This window comes from Scyliorhinus torazame, chromosome 12 (assembly GCF_047496885.1).
Source record: "Scyliorhinus torazame isolate Kashiwa2021f chromosome 12, sScyTor2.1, whole genome shotgun sequence".
Taxonomy (NCBI): Eukaryota; Metazoa; Chordata; class Chondrichthyes; order Carcharhiniformes; family Scyliorhinidae; genus Scyliorhinus; species Scyliorhinus torazame.
The window spans coordinates 143,303,337-143,328,716 of NC_092718.1; the positions used below are offsets into that span (position 1 = coordinate 143,303,337).

Below are 25,380 nucleotides of genomic sequence, written 5' to 3' on the forward strand. Positions count from 1 at the left end.
CCAGCTTTTAAAGGCAATGTTTTGGCGATGCCACATGTTGTCACTTTGCAGCCTTGATCAGGGTTGCACATTCTGCATAATATTATTCATCTTTTCAATGTCAGTAACTTCATCTGTTTCCTTTCTCCAGGTATTCTGACCATCTGCACAAATTCCACGAGAATGGTGATGCAAGGGATATGTGGCAGTGAAGCAGCAGATTGTGGGTCCAGGTGACTTTGGGGCATTGCTGAATGCCTGGACCCTCGCAGTTCTGTGCGTCTGTCCCTGCATAAAGTCTTGCACAGATGCCTGACCTGGGGCAACAATGGTGTAGCTCAGTGTTTTATTTCATTGAGCAGGGAGCATTCGGGGGAAGCGTTCCTTTAATGCATCTTTACATTAGAATACTTAGTTTTCATTTCCTCCATTAGCAGAGAAACAGCACGCTTACAAAACATAACTTGCTTTGCATTTGTAATGCTCGAGCCATTTTATTGCAGGAGCCGGTATTAATTGATGATATGTTCAGACTGTGTTGCGGTGAGCAGACACATTGAAGTGCAAGAATGATATAGTCAAATAGGAGACAGTGGGCTTCTCGGCCTGCTTTCTGCATCAATTCTCTGGAGCCAGCTCCTGCTCTTAGAATTCTGTGGTATTTTGCACTCTTCAAATTTCTAAATGCCTTTACTTCCTGTTATTGAAAAAAATATAGGTGTCCTGACCTCAAGATTGCAACAATTATGTTAGAATGGGGGGGGTTTGAATAAAACAATGGGAATTTTGATTTGATAATTTTCATGCATGGCAACTAAAAGATTGTGTGTGTAATAACCTACACTGGGAATGAATCACAAGGCAGTTCGTTTCAGGGCAATGGGAAGGTTGTGAAAAGCTTAGTGAAAGCTCCATATATTTGTGACGTGCAAACCTGAGACGGAATTTACAGCTGCCTTCTCATCAGCAGCATTTATCTAATCTCATTTATCTCAATTCACTTGTTCATGATTATCTTCCTTAAATTGTTACTCCTAGATCTTCCTATGTTAGTGCTAACTGTTTGATGGGGCTTGAAGTTAAATGTGATTGTGCAGTACAGGAGTCTACTCTCTGCTCCAGCTGAGTAAAGGGCGAGAATGAATGAAGAAACTGTTACACTAAGCATTCCGGTAGAAAATCCCACCAGGATCACCAGGGAGTCTGCAGCGAGCAGATTGGGTGTTTCTGTCCGGATCGTTTTCCAGTGAGGAACCACACTGAGTGTATAAGATATTACAACACCATTCACAGCTCTTAGAATCTACAAATGTGTATGTGTACTTTCAGCTACCTAATACTGTTCTGAGTAAAGGAGTGAGTGCTTTAGCATTGAATAAATCGTTTGGCATCAATAATTATAAATGTGGTTTGTTTATTTTTCATTCTGTTTTGAGTCCGGCTATGCACTGATTTCTGAATTCACTTTATTACTACTACAGTCACCCTGGCCGACAGCACAGAAAAGGCCCTTCAGCCCATCACGCCTGCACCAGCCAAAAACAACCACTTACCTATTCTGATCCCATTTACCAGCACCTTTTATGCCTTGGCATCGCAAATGGCCATCTAAATACATCTTAAATGCAAGGTTCATAGATAGGTTCATAGAATTTATAGTGCTGAAGGAGGCCATTTGGCCCATCGAGTCTGCACCGGCCCTTAGAAAGAGCACCCTACCCAAGCTCACACCTCCACCCTATCCCCGTAACCCCACTTAACGTTTTTTGGACACTAAGGGCAATTTAGCCTGGCCAATCCACCTAACCCGCACATCGATGGACTGAGAGAGGAAACCGGAGCACCTGGACGAAACCCACACTTACACGGGAAGAACATGCAGACTCCGCACAGACAGTGACCCAAGCCGGGAATCAAAGCTGGGACCCTGGAGCTGTGAAGCAAAAGCAATTGTGCTAACCACTATGCTGCCGTATGCTGCCCTGGTCGTTATCCATCCTTGGCCCCAAATCTCACTGATTACTGATCCATGGGCCCCACGGCATGATAGTGCATTGGTTCGGTAGGGTTGATAATCAGTGGTTTGAACAAATGATCCGGAGACATGAGTACAAATCCCACAGTGGCAACTTGGGAATTTAAATTTAGTTAATTAAATAAAAAGCTAGTTTCAGTAATGGTGCTTTGAAACCGGATTGTAATTACAAACCCATCTGGTTCAAGAATGACCTTTCGGGAAGGAAATCTGCCTACTTTACACAGTCTGGCCTACATGTGACTTTAGGTTTGCAGTTAAAGTTCTTTGCATTGGCTCAATTGGTAGCACTCTCATCTCCGAGTCAGAAGGTTGAGGGTTCACGTCCAGTTATAGGCACTCAAGTGCATAATCGAAGCAGACAGACCCATTAGGGTGCTGAGGGAGCACTGTATTGTTAGATAAACAGACAGGCCCAGTGCAGGGCTGAGGGAGCACTATTGTTAGATAAACAGACAGACCCATTAGGGTGCTGAGGGAGCACTGTATTGTTAGATAAACAGACAGGCCCAGTGCAGGGCTGAGGGAGCACTGTATTGTTAGATAAACAGACAGGCCCAGTGCAGGGCTGAGGGAGCACTGTATTGTTAGATAAACAGAGAGGTCCAGTGCAGGGCTGAGAGAGCACTGTATTGTTAGATAAACAGACAGGTCCGGTGCAGGGCTGAGAGAGCACTGTATTGTTAGATCAACAGACAGGTCCAGTGCAGTGCTGAGGGAGCACTGTATTGTTCGATAAACAGACAGGTCCAGTGCAGGGCTGAGGGAGCACTATATAGTTAGACAAAACAGACAGGTCCAGTGCAGGGCGGAGGGAGCACTGTATTGTTAGATAAACAGACAAGTCCAGTGCAGGGCTGAGAGAGCACTGTATTGTTAGATAAACAGATAGGTCCAGTGCGGTGCAGAGAGAGCACTGTATTGTTAGATAAACAGACTGGTCCAGTGCAGGGCTGAGGTAGCACTGTATTGTTAGATAAACAGACAGGTCCACTGCAGGGCTGAGGGAGCACTGTATTGTTAGATGAACAGACAAGTCCAGTGCGGTGCTGAGAGAGCGCTGTATTGCTAGGTAAACAGATTGGTCCAGTGCAGGGCTGAGGGAGCACTGTATTGTTAGATAAACAGAGAGGTCCAGTGCAGGGCTGAGAGAGCACTGTATTGTTAGATAAACAGACAGGTCCGGTGCAGGGCTGAGAGAGCACTGTATTGTTAGATCAACAGACAGGTCCAGTGCAGTGCTGAGGGAGCACTGTATTGTTCGATAAACAGACAGGTCCAGTGCAGGGCTGAGGGAGCACTATATAGTTAGACAAAACAGACAGGTCCAGTGCAGGGCGGAGGGAGCACTGTATTGTTAGATAAACAGACAGGTCCAGTGCAGGGCTGAGGGAGCACTGTATTGTTAGATAAACAGACAAGTCCAGTGCAGGGCTGAGAGAGCACTGTATTGTTAGATAAACAGATAGGTCCAGTGCGGTGCAGAGAGAGCACTGTATTGTTAGATAAACAGACTGGTCCAGTGCAGGGCTGAGGTAGCACTGTATTGTTAGATAAACAGACAGGTCCACTGCAGGGCTGAGGGAGCACTGTATTGTTAGATGAACAGACAAGTCCAGTGCGGTGCTGAGAGAGCGCTGTATTGCTAGGTAAACAGATTGGTCCAGTGCAGGGCTGAGGTAGCACTGTATTGTTAGATAAACAGACAGGTCCAGTGCAGGGCTGAGGGAGCACTGTATTGCTAGGTAAACAGGTTGGTCCAGTGCAGGGCTGAGGGAGCACTGTATTGTTAGATAAACAGACAAGTTCAGTGCAGGGCTGAGAGAGCACTGTATTGTTCGATAAACAGACAGGTCCAGTGCGGTGCTGAGGGAGCACTGTATTGTTAGATAACTGGGTATGTCCAGTGCAGGGCTGAGGGAGCACTGTATTGTTAGATAACTGGGTATGTCCAGTGCAGGGCTGAGGGAGCACTGTATTGTTCGATAAACAGACAGGTCCAGTGCGGTGCTGAGGGAGCACTGTATTGTTAGATAAACAGACAGGCCCATTGCAGGGCTGAGGGAGCACTGTATTGTTAGAAAGACAGACAGGTACAGTGCAGGGCTGAGGGAGCACTGTATTGTTAGATAAACCGACAGGTCCAGTGCGGTGCTGAGAGAGCACTGTATTGTTAGATAAACAGACAGGTCCATTGCAGGGCTGAGAGAGCACTGTACTGTTAGATAAACAGACAGGTCCAGTGCAGGGCTGAGAGAGCACTGTATTGTTAGATAAACAGACAGGTCCAGTGCAGGGCTGAGAGAGCACTGTACTGTTAGATAAACAGACAGGTCCAGTGCGGTGCTGAGAGAGCACTGTATTGCTAGATAAACAGACAGGTCCAGTGCGGTGCTGATGGAGCACTGTATTGTTAGATAAACAGACAGGTCCAGTGCAGGGCTGAGAGAGCACTGTACTGTTAGATAAACAGACAGGTCCAGTGCGGTGCTGAGAGAGCACTGTATTGTTAGATAAACAGACAGGTCCAGTGCAGGGCTGAGGGAGCACTGTATTGTTAGATAAACAGACAGGTCCAGTGCAGGGCTGAGGGAGCACTGTATTGTTAGATAAACAGACAGGTCCAGTGCAGGGCTGAGAGAGCACTGTACTGTTAGATAAACAGACAGGTCCAGTGCGGTGCTGAGAGAGCACTGTATTGCTAGATAAACAGACAGGTCCAGTGCGGTGCTGATGGAGCACTGTATTGTTAGATAAACAGACAGGTCCAGTGCGGTGCTGAGGGAGCACTGTATTGTTAGATAAACAGACAGGTCCAGTGCGGTGCTGAGAGAGCACTGTATTGTTAGATAAACAGACAGGTCCAGTGCAGGGCTGAGAGAGCACTGTACTGTTAGATAAACAGACAGGTCCAGTGCAGTGCTGAGGGAGCACTGTATTGCTAGATAAACAGACAGGTCCAGTGCAGGGCTGAGGGAGCACTGTATTGTTAGATAAACAGACAGGTCCAGTGCGGTGCTGAGAGAGCACTGTACTGTTAGATAAACAGACAGGTCCAGTGCGGTGCTGAGAGAGCACTGTATTGTTAGATAAACAGACAGGTCCAGTGCGGTGCTGAGAGAGCACTGTACTGTTAGATAAACAGACAGGTCCAGTGCAGGGCTAAGGGAGCACTGTATTGTTAGATAAACAGACAGGTCCAGTGCAGGGCTGAGAGAGCACTGTACTGGTAGATAAACAGACAGGTCCAGTGCAGGGCTGAGGGAGCACTGTATTGTTAGATAAACAGATTGGTGCAGTGCGGTGCTGAGGGAGTACTGTATTGTTAGATAAACAGACAGGTCCAGTGCAGGGCTGAGGGAGCACTGTATTGTTAGATAAACAGACGGGTCCAGTGCAGGGCTGAGGGAGCACTGTATTGTTAGATAAACAGACAGGTCCAGTGCAGGGCTGAGAGAGCACTGTATTGTTAGATAAACAGACAGGTCCAGTGCGGTGCTGAGAGAGCACTGTATTGCTAGATAAACAGACAGGTCCAGTGCGGTGCTGAGAGAGCACTGTATTGCTAGATAAACAGACAGGTCCAGTGCGGTGCTGAGAGAGCACTGTATTGCTAGATAAACAGACAGGTCCAGTGCGGTGCTGATGGAGCACTGTATTGTTAGATAAACAGACAGGTCCAGTGCGGTGCTGATGGAGCACTGTATTATTAGATAAACAGACAGGTCCAGTGCAGGGCTGAGGGAGCACTGTATTGATAGATAAACAGACATGTCCAGTGCGGTGCTGAGGGAGTACTGTATTGTTAGATAAACAGACAGGTCCAGTGCAGGGCTGAGGGAGCACTTTATTGTTAGATAAACAGACAGGTCCAGTGCAGGGCTGAGGGAGCACTGTATTGTTAGATAAACAGACAGGTCCAGTGCAGGGCTGAGGGAGCACTGCGTTGTTAGAAACAGAGACAGGTCCTGTGCAGGGCTGAGGGAGCACTGTATTGTTAGATAAACAGACAGGCCCAGTGCAGTGCTGAGAGAGCACTGTATTGCTAGATAAACAGACAGGTCCAGTTAGAGGCCTGAGGGAGCACTGTATTGTTAGATAAACAGACAGGTCCAGTGCAGGGCTGAGAGAGCACTGTATTGTTAGATAAACAGAAAAGTCCAGTGCAGGGCTGAGAGAGCACTGTATTGTTAGATAAACAGACAGGTCCAGTGCAGAGCTGAGGGAGCACTGTATTGTTAGATAAACAGATAGCTCCAGTGCGGTGCTGAGAGAGCACTGTATTGTTAGATAAACAGACAGGTCCAGTGCAGGGCTGAGGGAGCACTGTATTGTTAGATAAACAGATAGGTCCAGTGCGGTGCTGAGGGAGCACTGTATTGTTAGATAAACAGACAGGTCCAGTGCAGGGCTGAGGGAGCACTGTATTGATAGATAAACAGACAGACCCATTGCGGTGCTGAGGGAGCACTGTATTGTTAGATAAACAGACAGGTCCAGTGCAGGGCTGAGGTTGCACTGTATTGTTAGATAAACAGACAGGTCCACTGCAGGGCTGAGGGAGCACTGTATTGTTACATGAACAGACAAGTCCAGTGCAGGGCTGAGGTTGCACTGTATTGTTAGATAAACAGACAGGTCCACTGCAGGGCTGAGGGAGCACTGTATTGTTAGATGAACAGACAAGTCCAGTGCAGGGCTGAGGGAGCACTGTATTGTTAGATAAACAGACAGGTCCAGTGCAGGGCTGAGGGAGCACTGTATTGTTAGATAAACAGACAGGTCCAGTGCAGGGCTGAGGGAGCACTGTATTGTTAGATGAACAGACAAGTCCAGTGCAGGGCTGAGGGAGCACTGTATTGTTAGATAACTGGGTAGGTCCAGTGCAGGGCTGAGGGAGCACTGTATTGTTAGATAAACAGACAGGTCCAGTGCAGGGCGGAGGGAGCACTGTATGCTAGATAAAGAGATTGGTCCACTGCAGGGCTGAGGGAGCACTGTATTGTTAGGTAAACAGATTGGTCCAGTGCAGGGCTGAGGTAGCACTGTATTGTTAGATGAACAGACAAGTCCAGTGCGGTGCTGAGAGAGCGCTGTATTGCTAGGGAAACAGATTGGTCCAGTGCTGGGCTGAGGTAGCACTGTATTGTTAGATAAACAGACAGGTCCAGTGCAGGGCTGAGGGAGCACTGTATTGCAAGGTAAACAGATTGGTCCAGTGCAGGGCTGAGGGAGCACTGTATTGTTAGATAAACAGACAGGTCCAGTGCAGGGCTGAGGGAGCACTGTATTGCTAGATAAACAGATTGGTCCAGTGCAGGGCTGAGCGAGCACTGTATTGTTAGATGAACAGACAAGTTCAGTGCAGGGCTGAGAGAGCACTGTATTGTTAGATAACAGGGTATGTCCAGTGCAGGGCTGAGGGAGCACTGTATTGTTAGATAAACAGATAGGTCCAGTGCGGTGCTGAGGGAGCACTGTATTGTTAGATGAACAGACAAGTTCAGTGCAGGGCTGAGAGAGCACTGTATTGTTAGATAACAGGGTATGTCCAGTGCAGGGCTGAGGGAGCACTGTATTGTTAGATAAACAGATTGGTCCAGTGCAGGGCTGAGCGAGCACTGTATTGTTAGATGAACAGACAAGTTCAGTGCAGGGCTGAGAGAGCACTGTATTGTTAGATAACAGGGTATGTCCAGTGCAGGGCTGTGGGAGCACTGTATTGTGAGAAAGACAGACAGGTCCAGTGCAGTGCTGAGAGAGCACTGTATTGTTAGATAAACCGACAGGTCCAGTGCAGGGCTGAGAGAGCACTGTATTGTTAGATAAACAGACGGGTCCAGTGCAGGGCTGAGGGAGCACTGTATTGTGAGAAAGACAGACAGGTCCAGTGCAGTGCTGAGAGAGCACTGTATTGTTAGATAAACCGACAGGTCCAGTGCAGGGCTGAGAGAGCACTGTATTGTTAGATAAACAGACAGGTCCAGTGCGGTGCTGATGGAGCCCTGTATTGTTAGATAAACAGACAGGTCCAGTGCGGTGCTGAGGGAGCACTGTATTGCTAGATAAACAGACATGTCCAGTGCGGTGCTGAGGGAGCACTGTATTGTTAGATAAACAGACAGATCCATTGAAGGGCTGAGGGAGCACTGTATTGTTAGAAAGACAGACAGGTACAGTGCAGGGCTGATGGAGCACTGTATTGTTAGATAAACAGACAGGTCCAGTGCAGGGCTGAGGGAGCACTGAGTTGTTAGAAACAGAGACAGGTACAGTGCAGGGCTGAGGGAGCACTGTATTGTTAGATAAACAGACAGGTCCAGTTAGAGGCCTGAGGGAGCACTGTATTGTTAGATAAACAGACAGGTCCAGTGCAGGGCTGAGAGAGCACTGTATTGTTAGATAAACAGAAAAGTCCAGTGCAGGGCTGAGAGAGCACTGTATTGTTAGATAAACAGACAGGTCCAGTGCAGAGCTGAGGGAGCACTGTATTGTTAGATACACAGACAGGTACAGTGCAGGGCTGAGGGAGCTCTGTATTGTTAGATAAACAGAAAAGTCCAGTGCGGTGCTGAGAGAGCACTGTATTGTTAGATAAACAGATAGGTCCAGTGCGGCGCTGAGAGAGCACTGTATTGTTAGATAAACAGACAGGTCCAGTGCAGGGCTGAGGGAGCACTGTATTGTTAGATAAACAGATAGGTCCAGTGCGGTGCTGAGGGAGCACTGTATTGTTAGATAAACAGACAGTTCCAGTGCAGGGCTGAGGGAGCACTGCATTGATAGATAAACAGACAGGTCCAGTGCAGGGCTGAGGGAGCACTGTATTGATAGATAAACAGACAGACCCATTGCGGTGCTAAGGGAGCACTGTATTGTTAGATAAACAGACAGGTCCAGTGCAGGGCTGAGGGAGCACTGTATTGTTAGATAAACAGATAGGTCCACTGCAGGGCTGAGGGAGCACTGTATTGTTAGATAAACAGATAGGTCCACTGCAGGGCTGAGGGAGCACTGTATTGTTAGATAAACAGATGGGTCCACTGCAGGGCTGAGGGAGCACTGTATTGTTAGATGAACAGACAAGTCCAGTGCAGGGCTGAGGGAGCACTGTATTGTTAGATGAACAGACAAGTCCAGTGCAGGGCTGAGAGAGCACTGTATTGTTAGATAAACAGACAGGTCCAGTGCAGGGCTGAGGGAGCACTGTATTGTTAGATAAACAGATAGGTCCACTGCAGGGCTGAGGGAGCATTGTATTGTTAGATGAACAGACAAGTCCAGTGCAGGGCTGAGGGAGCACTGTATTGTTAGATAACTGGGTAGGTCCAGTGCAGGGCTGAGGGAGCACTGTATTGTTAGATAAACAGACAGGTCCAGTGCAGGGCTGAGGGAGCACTGTATTGTTAGATAAACAGACAAGTCCAGTGCGGTGCTGAGAGAGCGCTGCATTGCTAGGTAAACAGATTGGTCCAGTGCTGGGCTGAGGTAGCACTGTATTGTTAGATAAACAGACAGGTTCAGTGCAGGGCTGAGAGAGCACTGTATTGTTAGATAACAGGGTATGTCCAGTGCAGTGCTGAGGGAGCACTGTATTGTTAGATAAACAGATAGGTCCAGTGCGGTGCTGAGGGAGCACTGTATTGTTAGATAAACAGACAGGTCCTGTGCAGGGCTGAGGGAGCACTGTATTTCTAGATAAACAGACAGGTCCAGTGCGGTGCTGAGAGAGCACTGTATTTCTAGATAAACAGACAGGTCCAGTGCAGTGCTGAGGGAGCACTGTATTGTTAGATAAACAGATAGGTCCAGTGCGGTGCTGAGGGAGCACTGTATTGTTAGATAAACAGACAGGTCCTGTGCAGGGCTGAGGGAGCACTGTATTTCTAGATAAACAGACAGGTCCAGTGCGGTGCTGAGAGAGCACTGTATTGTTAGATAAACAGACAGGTCCTGTGCAGGGCTGAGGGAGCACTGTATTTCTAGATAAACAGTCAGGTCCAGTGCAGGGCTGAGGGAGCACTGTATTGTTAGATAAACAGACAGGTCCTGTGCCGGGCTGAGGGAGCACTGTATTGTTAGATAAACAGACGGGTCCAGTGCAGGGCTGAGGGAGCACTGTATTGTTAGATAAACAGACGGGTCCAGTGCAGGGCTGAGGGAGCACTGTATTGTTCGATAAACAGACAGGTACAGTGCAGGGCTGAGGGAGCACTGTATTGTTAGATAAACAGACGGGTCCAGTGCAGGGCTGAGGGAGCACTGTATTGTTAGAAAGACAGACAGGTCCAGTGCGGTGCTGAGAGAGCACTGTATTGTTAGATAAACAGACAGGTCCAGTGCAGGGCTGAGATAGCACTGTACTGTTAGATAAACAGACAGGTCCAGTGCGGTGCTGAGAGAGCACTGTATTGCTAGATAAACAGACAGGTCCAGTGCGGTGCTGATGGAGCACTGTATTGCTAGATGAACAGACAGGTCCAGTGCGGTGCTGATGGAGCACTGTATTGTTAGATAAACAGACAGGGTCAGTGGAGGGCTGAGAGAGCACTGTATTGTTAGATAAACAGACAGGTCCAGTGCAGGGCTGAGGGAGCACTGTACTGTTAGATAAACAGACAGGTCCAGTGCGGTGCTGAGAGAGCACTGTATTGCTAGATAAACAGACAGGTCCAGTGCGGTGCTGAGGGAGCACTGTATTGCTAGATAAACAGACAGGTCCAGTGCGGTGCTGAGGGAGCACTGTATTGCTAGATAAACAGACAGGTCCAGTGCAGGGCTGAGAGAGCACTGTATTGTTAGATAAACAGACAGGTCCATTGAAGGGCTGAGGGAGCACTGTATTGTTAGATAAACAGACAGGTCCAGTGCAGGGCTGAGGGAGCACTGTATTGTTAGATGAACAGATTGGTCCAGTGCAGGGCTGAGGGAGCACTGTATTGTTAGATAAACAGACAGGTCCAGTGCAGGGCTGAGGGAGCACTGTATTGCTAGATAAACAGATTCGTCCAGTGCAGGGCTGAGCGAGCACTGTATTGTTAGATAAACAGCCAAGTTCAGTGCAGGGCTGAGGGAGCACTGTATTGTTAGATAAACAGAGAGGTCCAGTGCGGTGCTGAGGGAGCACTGTATTGTTAGATAAACAGACAGGTCCTGTGCAGGGCTGAGGGAGCACTGTATTTCTAGATAAACAGACAGGTCCAGTGCGGTGCTGAGGGAGCACTGTATTGTTAGATAAACAGACTGGTCCAGTGCAGGGCTGAGGTTGCACTGTATTGTTAGATAAACAGACAGGTCCACTGCAGGGCTGAGAGAGCACTGTATTGTTAGATGAACAGACAAGTCCAGTGCAGGGCTGAGGGAGCACTGTATTGTTAGATAAACAGACAGGTCCAGTGCAGGGCTGAGGGAGCACTGTATGCTAGATAAACAGATTGGTCCAGTGCAGGGCTGAGGTAGCACTGTATTGTTAGATAAATAGACAGGTCCACTGCAGGGCTGAGGGAGCACTGTATTGTTAGATGAACAGACAAGTCCAGTGCGGTGCTGAGAGAGCGCTGTATTGCTAGGTAAACAGATTGGTCCAGTGCAGGGCTGAGGTAGCACTGTATTGTTAGATAAACAGACAGGTCCAGTGCAGGGCTGAGGTAGCACTGTATTGTTAGATAAACAGACAGGTCCAGTGCAGGGCTGAGGGAGCACTGTATTGTTAGATAAACTGACAGGACCAGTGCAGGGCTGAGAGAGCACTGTATTGTTAGATAACAGGGTATGTCCAGTGCAGGGCTGAGGGAGCACTGTATTGTTAGATAAACAGATAGGTCCAGTGCGGTGCTGAGGGAGCACTGTATTGTTAGATAAACAGACAGGTCCTGTGCAGGGCTGAGGGAGCACTGTATTTCTAGATAAACAGACATGTCCAGTGCGGTGCTGAGGGAGCACTGTATTGTTAGATAAACAGACAGGTCCATTGCAGGGCTGAGGGAGCACTGTATTGTTAGAAAGACAAACAGGTACAGTGCAGGGCTGAGGGAGCACTGTATTGTTAGATAACCAGGCAGTTCCAGTGCAGGGCTGAGATAGCACTGTATTGTTAGATAAACAGACAGGTCCAGTGCAGGGCTGAGAGAGCACTGTACTGTTAGATAAACAGACAGTTCCAGTGCAGGGCTGAGGGAGCACTGTATTGCTAGGTAAATAGATTGGTCCAGTGCAGGGCTGAGGGAGCACGGTATTGTTAGATAAACAGACAGGTCCAGTGCAGGGCTGAGGGAGCACTGTATTGCTAGATAAACAGATTGGTCCAGTGCAGGGCTGAGCGAGCACTGTATTGTTAGATAAACAGACAAGTTCAGTGCAGGGCTGAGAGAGCACTGTATTGTTAGATAACAGGGTATGTCCAGTGCAGGGCTGAAGGAGCACTGTATTGTTAGATAAACAGATAGGTCCAGTGCTGTGCTGAGGGAGCACTGTATTGTTAGATAAACAGACAGGTCCTGTGCAGGGCTGAGGGAGCACTGTATTGTTAGATAAAAAGACACGTCCAGTGCGGTGCTGACGAATGTGATATAAAATAGTTACTTTAGAGTTACTAGTTAATGTAATGTAGAAATAAGCCACTTTGATTCTTGCAGTTAGGGACAAAGGAATTTGAGACCGCATGGAAAAAGCAGGAAGAGGTGTGTCTATGAGAGTGATGCTTCATTGATAGGGGCCAGAGAAAGGGATTGGAAGTGAGCCAATCAGAGTAGATCGAACAGGTCAGGAGGGACATAGGCTGACCTATGTCCGTCGAGTATGTGAAACTTGATACCATTTGAATTGATTTTGCAGAGATCCCTTTGTCTTTCAGTCAGTCGTTTTTCTGGAGTGTAAGAGGCTGGATGTCCTGTTACATTTCTGTAAGATGATTCAAGCTTGCAAGCTAAATAAATAACTTCTGTTTACGTGCGAATCCGTCTCAACTTTTATTGAGGCCAGACTGACAGAGAAAGAAATTTGGAGATCTACATTTGGTGCCGAAAACCGGGATTTCTCTGGGCGATCCTGATCCAACTGCGAAATCAGAATTAGACTGATTATGAACAGGAGGACGGGAACAAAGGGCCCTCAATGTAGAAATGGAAAACGACCAGCATTGATTGTTCCCCTCTTCTTATCGTCTGATTAGTCTGGTCACTCGCGGTTGGCACAGAAAGACCGCCTCGACGAAATCACAGGTCAGTCTGGGGATTAGCACTTTAATTGATGGGATTTCATATTGTTGTTTCGGCTTGGGTTAGGGTTTTGGGCTGATGGGACTTTAAATAATAAAGGTTCAGTCTATTATCAGGGTTCAGAGGCTGATGGGACTTAAATAATAAAGGTTCAGTCTATTATCAGGGTTCAGAGGCTGATGTGACTTAAATAATAAAGGTTCAGTCTATTATCAGGGTTCAGAGGCTGATGTGACTTAAATAATAAAGGTTCAGTCTATTATCAGAGTTCAGAGGCTGATGTGACTTAATTAATGAAGGTTCAGTCCAGTATAACTGTTTTTAAATCTGAAGATGGTTCAACTCTATGTGTGAGTGTTTTAAATATATAGTTGATTAAGCTAAAATTGTCTCCTTGGACTGTAAAGTTCCGAGGTCTAGTTGAGATTGTGAGGTTGAAGCAGAAGTCTCTCAAAGGGTTAACAGCAGCAGGCGGAGTTGAAAACAGACAGTGCTTCTCACTCAGGCCTTGAGATAACAGCACCAGTCTGCAGTGTAATCGGATACCTTTCCTTTGAGTCAGTGAACACCAGCAAAGTTACGTTTTGAATTAATTAAAGGAAACCAGTGGGTTTCTCCACCTCTTTGATAAAAGTTATTATTTTCGAAAGCAATTGATTGAAATTGCCAGAATCTTAAATTTTACTTACTTGAAATAAGGTTTATCTCATTTTATCTGGAGATTAATAGAAACTTAAAGAAGATCATGGACACCATTTTAAAAAGTGTCAATCTGGAGATGATAATTGATTTTGCTAATACTTATGATAGTTGATTTTGCTAATACTTATGTGTATGTAACAGAAAAAAAACTTGTTAAAAGAAAAATTGTTAAGATAAAGAAATAATTAAGTTGTAAATGTTATACAAGTTTGTGTTAAGCAAATTGTAAATTTAGTTCTGAGTTGAGATCAGGGGCGAAATTCTCCGTTATCGGCGGAAACTCCGCCGATCGGCGCAAAAAACGGCGCAAATCCCACTTGCGTCACGTCATAAAAATGGGCCGATAGTCTGCGGCCCGAAATGGGCTAGCAGCGACGTAACGGGATCCGCGCTTGCGCAGTGGTTCACGCCGTGCAGCGTCATACGCGCTGCACGGCGTGACGGCTCATAAGGCCGCGCAGCTCCCCCCCCACCCGACCGGAACAGCCGACCGCAACACCCGACTTGATGGCTGGCCGTCGCTCAGCCCCGAGGTTCGAGTCACGCGATGTGGAGGCGCTCCTGGATGCGGTGGAGCAGAGGAGGGACGCCCTGTATCCCGGGCACGGCCGCAGAGTTGCCCCACGCCACAGCCGGCGTCTGTGGAGGGAGGTGGCAGAGGCCGTCACCGCTGTGGCCCTGACACCACGGACAGGCACCCAGTGCCACAAGAAGGTGAACGACCTCGTCAGAGCAGGCAGGGTGAGCGTCCCCCATATCCCCCATATCCCCTCTCCCCCAAATCCCCCCCTCCCCCATATCCCCCATATCCCCCCTCCCCCATATCCCCCATATTCCCCCCTCCCCCATATCCCCCCCTCCCCCATATCCCCCATATTCCCCCCTCCCCCATATCCCCATATCCCCCCTCCCCCATATCCCCCCTCCCCCATATCCCCCCCTCCCACATATCCACCCTCCCCCATATCCCCCCTCCCCCATATCCCCCATATCCCCCCTCCCCCATATCCCCCCCTCCCCCATATCCCCCCTCCCCCATATCCCCCATATTCCCCCCTCCCCCATATCCCCCCTCCCCCATATCCCCCCTCCCCCATATCCCCCATATCCCCCCTCCCCCATATCCCCCCTCCCACATATCCCCCATATCCCCCCTCCCCCATATCCCCCATATCCCCCCTCCCCCATATCCCCCCTCCCCCATATCCCCCCTCCCACATATCCCCCATATTCCCCCCTCCCCCATATCCCCCCTCCCCCATATCCCCCATATCCCCCCTCCCCCATATCCCCCATATCCCCCCTCCCCCATATCCCCCATATCCCCCCTCCCCCATATCCCCCCTCCCCCATATCCCCCATATCCCCAAGTGAATCCAGCCCTAACCTTAACCTCTGCAATGCACGCGCAACCGATGGCGTGCATTCATATACCTGCCTAACACTGTTGCCTTTTACCCCTGCCACCACCCCCCCCCCCCCCCCCCCCAGGAGAAGCGCGCACACAACAATAGGGAGCATGTGAGGACTGGAGGAGGGCCCGCTGATGAGAGGCCACTGACCGTACACGAGGAAAGGGCCCTGGAACTGGCTGGCGGACCTGACGACCGGGAGGTTGCTGATGCAGAGGTCGGGGCCCCACGAGCAAGTGAGCCACCAACAGCCCGTCCCCATATCCCCCCTCCCCTATATCCCCCTCTCCCGTATCACCTGATCACTGCCTGATGTCTAACCATGCATGCTTCATTGTGTATCGCAGGACCAAACGTCCAGGCACCCATCCCCGCAGATGCAGACCGCCCGCAGGATGCCCCTCGGAGACCACGGGAGACGGAGAGACCCGAACCCTCCAGCATGCGACGCCCGCAGGATGCCCCTCGGAGACCACGGGAGACGGAGAGACCCGAACCCTCCAGCATGCGACGCCCGCAGGATGCCCCTCGGAGACCACGGGAGACGGAGAGACCCGAACCCTCCAGCATGCGACGCCCGCAGGATGCCCCTCGGAGACCACGGGAGACGGAGAGACCTGGAGCAACAGGGAGACGACACCCCCGTCACGTGCGGGAGCGACCACCCAGCGATGAGGGGGGCAGCCACAGGCCCCCGTCACATCCGAGCCAGGACACCACTACCCAGGACACCACTATCCAGGACACCCCTACCCGGGACACCACTACCCAGGACACCCCTACCCGGGACAGCACTACCCGGGACAGCACTACCCAGGACACCCCTACCCGGGAAGACGAAATACCGGACAGTGACTCAGAGTGGATGGGTGGAGACGAACCCCCACCCCAAAGTGCCATGGACTCAGAGTGGGACGAAGAGCACGACACAACGCCACTGCTGTCACCAACACCCTCCACCATCGCAGAAACACTCACCACGGTTGGGCACTTTAGTGATGAGGCGTCTGGTACACTCACTGGTGCGCACAACACAGCCGTCCCGGTACAGCAGGTGGAGGTAGGAGCAGCAGAGGGACCGGGCGGTCGGAGGGCAGCCCAGGCCAAGCGAACATCTGCCGCCCAGATGGATCCCGGGTTCCTGCAGTTACCACACCCACACATAGATCCGATGCAACCACCGACACGGAGACGAGCGAATAGGGTGACGGGTGGCTTGCGGCGGCTGCGGTCGCAGGTGGAGGAGTCCACCCGCGTCCAGGAGCTGGGAGTGGTCCCGGTCATGCGTGCCACCCAGGCTGACACCGCACGGGTGGCGTCCGCGGTGGAGGCAATGGGTGCGACGGTGTCAGACATGGGGAACGGTTTGCGAGGCCTGGGGCCTTCCGTGCAGGCGGCGTCTGTGGCCCAGGAAATGGCTGCCCTCTCACAGGAGGCCATGAGCCAGTGCCAGCGCCAGATGGCAGAGGCGCTCAACGCCATAGCCCAGTCTCAGCAGGCCATGGCCCAGTCTCAGCAGGCCATAGCCCAGTCTCTGCAGGCCATGGCCCAGTCTCTGCAGGCCATGGCCCAGTCTCAGCAGGCCATCGCTGAGGGCATCGGCGCCAGTGGCCATGTGCGAGCTGGCGTCGCACTGTCGCAGACAGGGTTCGACAACCCCCTGGGCTCCATGGCTGCAAACCTGCAGACCCCTGTCGATACCAGCACGGGCCTCCAGGACTGGCAGCGCCAGATGTCGGGGGCGCGTCGGATGGCCAGTCCGTTCGCATCCCCCACCCATGTAGAGGCCTGGGGGCCATCGGGCACCCCGAGGGAGGAGGAGGTGGTGTGGTCCATCCCGGCTCCCTCTGTAGGGGAGGTCCCGGTACACCGCGACACCTCGGACTCCCCCCCTTCCGTCCCAGGTGCATCGGGTGGGCAACGGGCAGGACAGGCTGGCAGCTCGCCATCCCAGTCGCCCGGGCCGCAGCCTGGCCCATCTAGGCCAGGACGCCCCAGGAAACGGCCGCCAAAGGGATCCAGTGTCAGAGGGCAGGAATCACAGGAGTCCACCTCCAGTTCTGCTGTACCGTCTGGGGAACCACGTAGACGTAGTCAAAGGGCCCGTAAGGCCAAACAATTAGACACTGAGTAAGTTGGCACGGGTGCAGGGCACAGATGAGTTTTAGGCGCTAGGGCACGTGCATGAACTCCTTTGGTTATTAAAGTCAATGTTACACCTACCGAAGCTGCCTTTATGCTCTGTCCAAAGTGTGCGGGGGTGTCATGTACGTTGAGCGCCAGTGTGTGTGTGAGGGGTGGTCTTACCTCAGCCCCAGGTGAGTCTGCCCCCTTCCCCCTGGGCCGCCATCAACATCCCCCGGGCAGAGGACGGGACCGTGCGCTGCAGTATCACAGCCGCATGCAGGGATGGTCCGGGTGGATGGTGGTACTGTGGCCATGGGTCAGACATAGTCCAACGATGTAGAGCCAGGAGCTCATCGGAGGCGGGCTGTCATCATTCTCCATGGCCTGCGATAGACACGCGTCCACCCGCAACTGGGTGAGCCCGGCCCGTTGTGCCGCCGGTGGATCGGCAATTGGGAGTGGGGGGGTGGTGTGCATGCGGGTGGGGTGTGTGGGGTTGGGGAGGGGGGTGATGGTGCTGGGTGGATGGATGGGTGGGGGGTGTGGGTGGTCGGCTGTTGTCATGGTGTGCGGTCTGTGGCCATACTACCCGATTCCCACGCCCATCTAGTCAGTGAAGCGGGCGTCTATCAGTCTGTCCCGTGCCCGCTGGGCCAGCCGGTAACGGTGGACAGCCACCCGTCTGTGTCTACCCCGTCTGCCCTGACCATTGCCCCCATCCCCCTCATCTGGGGAGGACTGGGCCTCTTCCTGCTGCTCCTCCACTCCGCCCTCCTCTGCCTGCGGCACATCGCCCCTCTGCTGGGCTATGTTGTGCAGGACGCAGCACACCACAATGATGCGGCCGACCCTATCTGACCGATACTGGAGGGCGCCCCCAGAGAGGTCCAGGCACCTGAAACGCATCTTCAGCACGCCAAAGCACCTCTCGATCACTCCCCTTGTCGCTACATGGGCATCATTGTAGCGGTTCTCCGCCTCATTGCGTGGCCTCCGTATAGGCGTCATCAGCCACGATCGCAATGGGTAGCCCCTGTCGCCCAGCAACCAGCCCCTCAGCCGGGGATGGCGTCCCTCGTACATGCCGGGGATGGATGACCGCGACAACACGAATGAGTCGTGTACACTGCCTGGGTAACGGGCGCAGACGTGCAGGATCATCATGCGGTGGTCGCAGACCACCTGTACGTTCATCGAATAGGTCCCCTTCCTATTAGTGAACACGGCCCTGTTATCTGCAGGTGGCCGCACGGCGACGTGCATCCCATCGATCGCGCCCTGGACCATGGGGAACCCGGCAATGGCAGAGAAGCCCACGGCCCGGGCATCTTGGCTGGCCCGGTCCACGGGGAAGCGGATGTAGCGGTGCGCCATGGCATAAAGGGCATCTGTCACTGCCCGGATGCACCGATGCACCGATGTCTGCGATATGCCGGACAGGTCCCCACTCGGTGCCTGGAATGACCCCGTTGCATAAAAGTTCAGGGCCACCGTAACCTTGACGGACACGGGGAGAGGGTGTCCCCCGCCAGTGCCACGCGGTGACAGGTGTGCCAGCAGGTGGCAGATGTGTGCCACGGTTTCCCGGCTCATCCGGAGTCTCCTCCTGCATTCCCGGTCCGTGAGGTCCTGGTATGACTGCCGGGGCCGGTACACACGGGGCGCCCTCGGGTGCCTCCGTTGCCGTGGGGCCGCGACGTCCTCCTCCCCCTCCTCGTCCTGTCGGTCAGGTGTCCCTCCAGCCTGGGCGGCTGCCGCCTGCCCCTCTGCGGCAGCCTGCGCCGCCTCTCTGGCACGCTCCTCCTCCTCCTCCTCCTCCTCCTCCTCCTCATCCAGGGCAACATAGACATGAGCGGCTGCCACCACGGCGGCCAACATCGCTGGATGATCTGAAAACATGACGACCTGGTGGGGGGGAGGGGAACGACGACATGTCATCATTGCCCATATCCCCTCCTCCCCCCAGCCAGGTGGCATGGACCGCATGGGTCCAACTGTTGGAGGCTGGCACCTGGCCAGGTGGACCAACTCATTTGCCCTCCCATCACCCACCCCGGCACGGACCCCCCCCCGCCCCAACCTCCACCCCAGCACGGACCCCCCCCCAACCTCCACCCCGGCACGGACCCCCTCCCCAACCCCCAACCTCCACCCCAGCACGGACCCCCCCCCCCCAACCTCCACCCCGGCACGGACCCCCTCCACAACCCCCAACCTCCACCCCGGCACGGACCCCCCCCCCCAACCTCCACCCCGGCACGGACCCCCTCCACAACCCCCAACCTCCACCCCGGCACGGACCCCCTCCACAACCTCCACCCCGGCACGGACCCCCTCCACAACCCCCAACCTCCACCCCAGCACGGACCCCCCCCCCCCAACCTCCACCCCGGCACGGACCCCCTCCACAACCCCCAACCTCCACCCCGGCACGGACCCCCTCCACAACCCCCAACCTCCACCCCGGCACGGACCCCCTCCACAACCTCCACCCCGGCACGGACCCCCTCCACAACCCCCAACCTCCACCCCAGCACGGACCCCCCCCCCCCAACCTCCACCCCGGCACGGACCCCCTCCACAACCCCCAACCTCCACCCCGGCACGGACCCCCTCCACAACCCCCAACCTCCACCCCGGCACGGACCCCCTCCACAACCCCCAACCTCCACCCCGGCACGGACCCCCTCCCCAACCCCCAACCTCCACCCCAGCACGGACCCCCCCCCCCCAACCTCCACCCCGGCACGGACCCCCTCCACAACCCCCAACCTCCACCCCGGCACGGACCCCCTCCACAACCTCCACCCCGGCACGGACCCCCTCCACAACCCCCAACCTCCACCCCAGCACGGACCCCCCCCCCCCAACCTCCACCCCGGCACGGACCCCCTCCACAACCCCCAACCTCCACCCCGGCACGGACCCCCTCCACAACCTCCACCCCGGCACGGACCCCCTCCCGGCACTCCCCCGGAGCCCAGCCTACTCTAACCACCCCCCCCCCCCCCCGCCGCACACACACACAAGCCGAGACACACCTCTTCTCAGGCAATCAGTCTGCGGCCACGCCATTTCCTGCCCAGAGCCAACCCCCCAGGCCGTCACTCACCTCCTCGCTGGTCGGCGTGAGCCTGGAGCACCGGGTCACGCCGATGAAAAGGAGGTTTGATTGACGTCGACGTGAACGGTCATCACGTCGACGGGACTTCGGCCCATCCGGAAGGGAGAATATCGGCAGGCCGAAAATCGGCTGCCTTGCGCAGGCCCGTGACATTCTCCGCGGCAGCGGCGCCATTAACGCCCCGCCGACTTTTCTCCCTTCGGAGACTTCGGCGGGGGCGGGGGCGGGATTCACGGCGGCCAACGGCCATTCTCCGACCCGGCGGGGGGTCGGAGAATGACGCCCCAGAGCTAAGCTTGCAAGTTGCAGTAATTCAATTTGAATTTTCAAACATTTTTAAGTTTAAAAAAAAAAAGAGAGCAAATAGAGAAAAGAAGGACACAGATCTTGAATGCGTTGAATAGCACATTTCAAAGGCCCATAAATCTTTCTGTTATCTTAGACCTAAAACCTAGGAAGATTGACGAGCCATAGGAATGTCTGGGGCGTTTTAATGAAATCTACCGGGGGCAGTCAGGCGATTTGCTGTATCAAAATGGTCAGAATTCCCCTCAATACTGTGCTATGTTAATGCATTGCCTACCACCTTCTGTGGTTACTGCTGTGAAATGTAATAACATGAATTGGACAGAGAACGACCCTTCCCAGATGGCAAGGGCAGTCAGATTTTACTGGAAGGAGGGTGTAGGCCAAGAAGGAGGCTCAGTTACAAAGGTTAAGACTGAGTATGTAATGAAAAAGGATGATCTGCGATCCCAACAAGCGGCAGAAATGGTAGTTTACCAGCAGGAGCTCCAATATAGTGACTTTGGGTGGGTGGATCAGCGAAGAGGAGGATGAGACAACAGTGCTATATTTCTATCACCCCCCAGTGGTGGACGTTAGACATTGAACAGTCACTGCATCACGTTACCCTGGCCTATGACAGAACTGGACGAAACAGGGAGTTGGAGGACAAATACCGGCCATTACTTGAGACCGAATGGCCAGTCAAGGTTACAGCCACAGTCACGGGAAAAGAAGTGCTATTTTACAGGTGTGGAGCATGATGGAGTGGCTACGCATCGTCTGTCTGATATTTGGCCTCACTTCGCTTGGCGTGTTATTGGCGATGGACATGGAAAAGGGGAATATTATGTATCTGTGTAGCCCCAACCAATCTACAAGGATACATCACCTATGCACAGGTGATGTTCTTCACTGCCCCCATATACGAGGACATGGTATCGACTCATGGAAGGTCATCAAACTTAAGGAGAATGCGGGAGTCATGAAGCAGCTGCACCGGTCCCGGCGATGGGAAGGGAACATTATATGGACATTGCCTTGTTTTTGGAATACATGTAAATTTGATTTTGGATGTGTTAAAAGTGGTACAATAAAGGTAACATCAAGCTGTCAGAAGAGTGTAGGAAGAGACCATGAGAAAGAGAAAGGGACTAGAGAGAGGACGGGGCGTGTGAGAAGGGAAGTACAGCTAGAACGTAGGTTACCGGGAGATACACTTAAGTTAATTAAAGGCCAAACTGAGGAAAACCCGGGTAGTATGAATCTCTTCTACCAGATTTACCACCGTCTGTATGGCCAGGGACGGGTTGTCTGCTACCCAAACCCCGCAGCGGTGTCTAGGTTATTTTCTGTTTCACCGCTTTGGGCACTCCCCAAACGGTGGTTCATTGTCAGCGTTCCGAGCCATTGCCCGAGCACGTCACTCTTCCTTACGATCCGGATTCAGCACCACCGGCTATTTGCCTTCCCCTCCCTCGGGATAATTCCCATTCACAGTACGATAGGCTGCGACGGTGGAGGGCGTACATACCTAGCCACTTCACTCCCAATAGGGATTCCCGGTCGTACGAGAATTGCTTCAGCAGTGAAGGATATGGCTGTTTGCTGGTAGAGGTGGACACAAATATAACATGTCTGTTTCCCATCTGTACGGACAGGAGGTGCCATATCACCCAGGCGTCTGGCCAATGCGTTTGTTATAGCACCACTTGCGTTCCATTGAACGCTGGCCTCCAGCTCCTTTGTGGCTGGGCGAATGTCTCTCATATCACTGTTGGGAATAGGGCTTTCTGCATTGCTGGGCGGCCCGAATGGGCATTTCAAAATTGGATAAACTGGGCTACTGGGAGGTCCTTACGCAACCGATATGCTGATTGTGATGCTAGTCTCCACACGGAACAAGGATACTACTTTTTATTTAATGGTACGGCGACCAACGTTTTGTCACCCCATTTCCCCGCCGAATTGTTATTGGGACTCTAGTCCCTACCACAGTCCCCTGCCCTTCGGCGTGGAACCTGCATAATCAGTTAGCACGCCGGGCAGTCTCTGCTGAATTTTGCGAGAACTGGAAAAAACCTCAGGTTCTTGCACCCAACCGGGGCCACTCAGCCGGGTGGGGCATTCTGAGCGTATTGACACTGGGAGGTGTGGGGGGGTTCCTTGGCTGTTAGTGATCGGAATTATTTTATTTGCGGCCTTACCATTTTGGGAAATGAAACCTTGGGAGCCCTCGGGGCAATAACTAAGGAGTTGTCTCAGCTACGGTTGTTTGCAATGCAGAACCGGTATGCTCTTGACTATCTTCTGGCCCGTGAGGGTGGGGTATGCGCCATAGTACAGGGCAAGTGTATTATGGGGATTCAGGACTTGACTGTTAACATCACTAAATTTATGGATCGCATACGGGATCACTTGGACGGGATGCAGGATCCTGACTCTTGGGGTAACTGGGGATCTGGAGGATGGAAGGACTGGTTGATAAATATGGCCATGTATCTAGTGGTAGCTATCGGCTGCATCTTTGTGGGCCTAACTGGGGATCTGGAGGATGGAAGGACTGGTTGATAAATATGGCCATGTATCTAGTGGTAGCTATCGGCTGCATCTTTGTGGGCCTGGCCATCCTTAAATGTGTGATGGGTAAAATGCGGGGTGCACTGGATCAGATCACCGCCCCAATCACCGAGAAAAAAAATTTAACTGTTAAAATCCATGAGGGTGAAGCAGATGAAGGGGGGCTAAGACAGGAATTGGAAATGCAGCGACGGATCTTTTTAGATGAGGAACCGTAGCTATAGATTGGATAGTTCGGTTATCATGGAATGATAAAAGGAGGGAATGACGAATGTGATATAAAATAGTTACTTTAGAGTTACTAGTTAATGTAATGTAGAAATAAGCCACTTTGATTCTTGCAGTTAGGGACAAAGGAATTTGAGACCGCATGGAAAAAGCAGGAAGAGGTGTGTCTATGAGAGTGATGCTTCATTGATAGGGGCCAGAGAAAGGGATTGGAAGTGAGCCAATCAGAGTAGATCGAACAGGTCAGGAGGGACATAGGCTGACCTATGTCCGTCGAGTATGTGAAACTTGATACTATTTGAATTGATTTTGCAGAGATCCCTTTGTCTTTCAGTCAGTCGTTTTTCTGGAGTGTAAGAGGCTGGATGTCCTGTTACATTTCTGTAAGATGATTCAAGCTTGCAAGCTAAATAAATAACTTCTGTTTACGTGCGAATCCGTCTCAACTTTTATTGAGGCCAGACTGACAGAGAAAGAAATTTGGAGATCTACAGTGCTGAGGGAGCACTGTATTTCTAGATAAACAGACAGGTCCAGTGCGGTGCTGAGGGAGCACTGTATTGTTAGATAAACAGACGGGTCCAGTGCAGGGCTGAGGGAGCACTGTATTGTTAGATAAACAGACAGGTCCTGTGCAGGGCTGAGGGAGCACTGTATTTCTAGATAAACAGACAGGTCCAGTGCGGTGCTGAGGGAGCACTGTATTGTTAGATAAACAGACAGGTACAGTGCAGGGCTGAGGGAGCACTGTATTGTTAGATAAACAGACGGGTCCAGTGCAGGGCTGAGGGAGCACTGTATTGTTAGAAAGACAGACAGGTCCAGTGCAGTGCTGAGAGAGCACTGTATTGTTAGATAAACAGACAGGTCCAGTGCAGGGCTGAGATAGCACTGTACTGTTAGATAAACAGACAGGTCCAGTGCGGTGCTGAGAGAGCACTGTATTGTTAGATACACAGACAGGTCCAGTGCAGTGCTGAGGGAGCACTGTATTGTTAGATAAACAGACAGGTCCATTGCAGGGCTGAGAGAGCACTGTATTGTTAGATAAACAGACACTTCCAGTGCGGTGCTGAGGGAGCACTGTATTGTTAGATAAACAGACAGGTCCAGTGCAGGACTGAGAGAGCACTGTATTGTTAGATAAACAGACAGGTCCATTGCAGGGCTGAGAGAGCACTGTATTGTTAGATAAACAGACAGGTCCAGTGCAGGGCTGAGGGGGCACTGTATTGTTAGATAAACAGACGGGTCCAGTGCAGGGCTGAGGGAGCACTGTATTGTTAGAAAGACAGACAGGTCCAGTGCAGTGCTGAGAGAGCACTGTATTGTTAGATACACAGACAGGTCCAGTGCGGTGCTGAGGGAGCACTGTATTGTTAGATAAACAGACAGGTCCATTTCAGGGCTGAGAGAGCACTGTATTGTTAGATAAACAGACACTTCCAGTGCGGTGCTGAGGGAGCACTGTATTGTTAGATAAACAGACAGGTACAGTGCAGGGCTGAGGGAGCACTGTATTGTTAGATAAACAGACGGGTCCAGTGCAGGGCTGAGGGAGCACTGTATTGTTAGAAAGACAGACAGGTCCAGTGCAGTGCTGAGAGAGCACTGTATTGTTAGATAAACAGACAGGTCCAGTGCAGCGCTGAGGGAGCATTGTATTGTTAGATAAACAGACAGGTCCAGTGC

The 25,380-nt window shown here is 52.0% G+C and overlaps 1 protein-coding gene across 1 annotated transcript in view; it reads left to right on the forward strand.

Annotated features, from left to right (window-relative positions):
• The window catches only part of LOC140386629 (protein CASP-like), a 1,158,102-nt gene extending 1,156,719 nt beyond the window's left edge, over positions 1–1,383 (forward strand). Inside the window, exon 23 of the mRNA XM_072469118.1 lies at positions 131–1,383. Within this exon, the coding sequence (XP_072325219.1) occupies positions 131–191 (61 nt within the window). The 3' untranslated portion in view covers positions 192–1,383. The remainder of the gene's footprint in view (positions 1–130) is intronic.
• Positions 1,384–25,380: the final 23,997 nt, after the last annotated feature.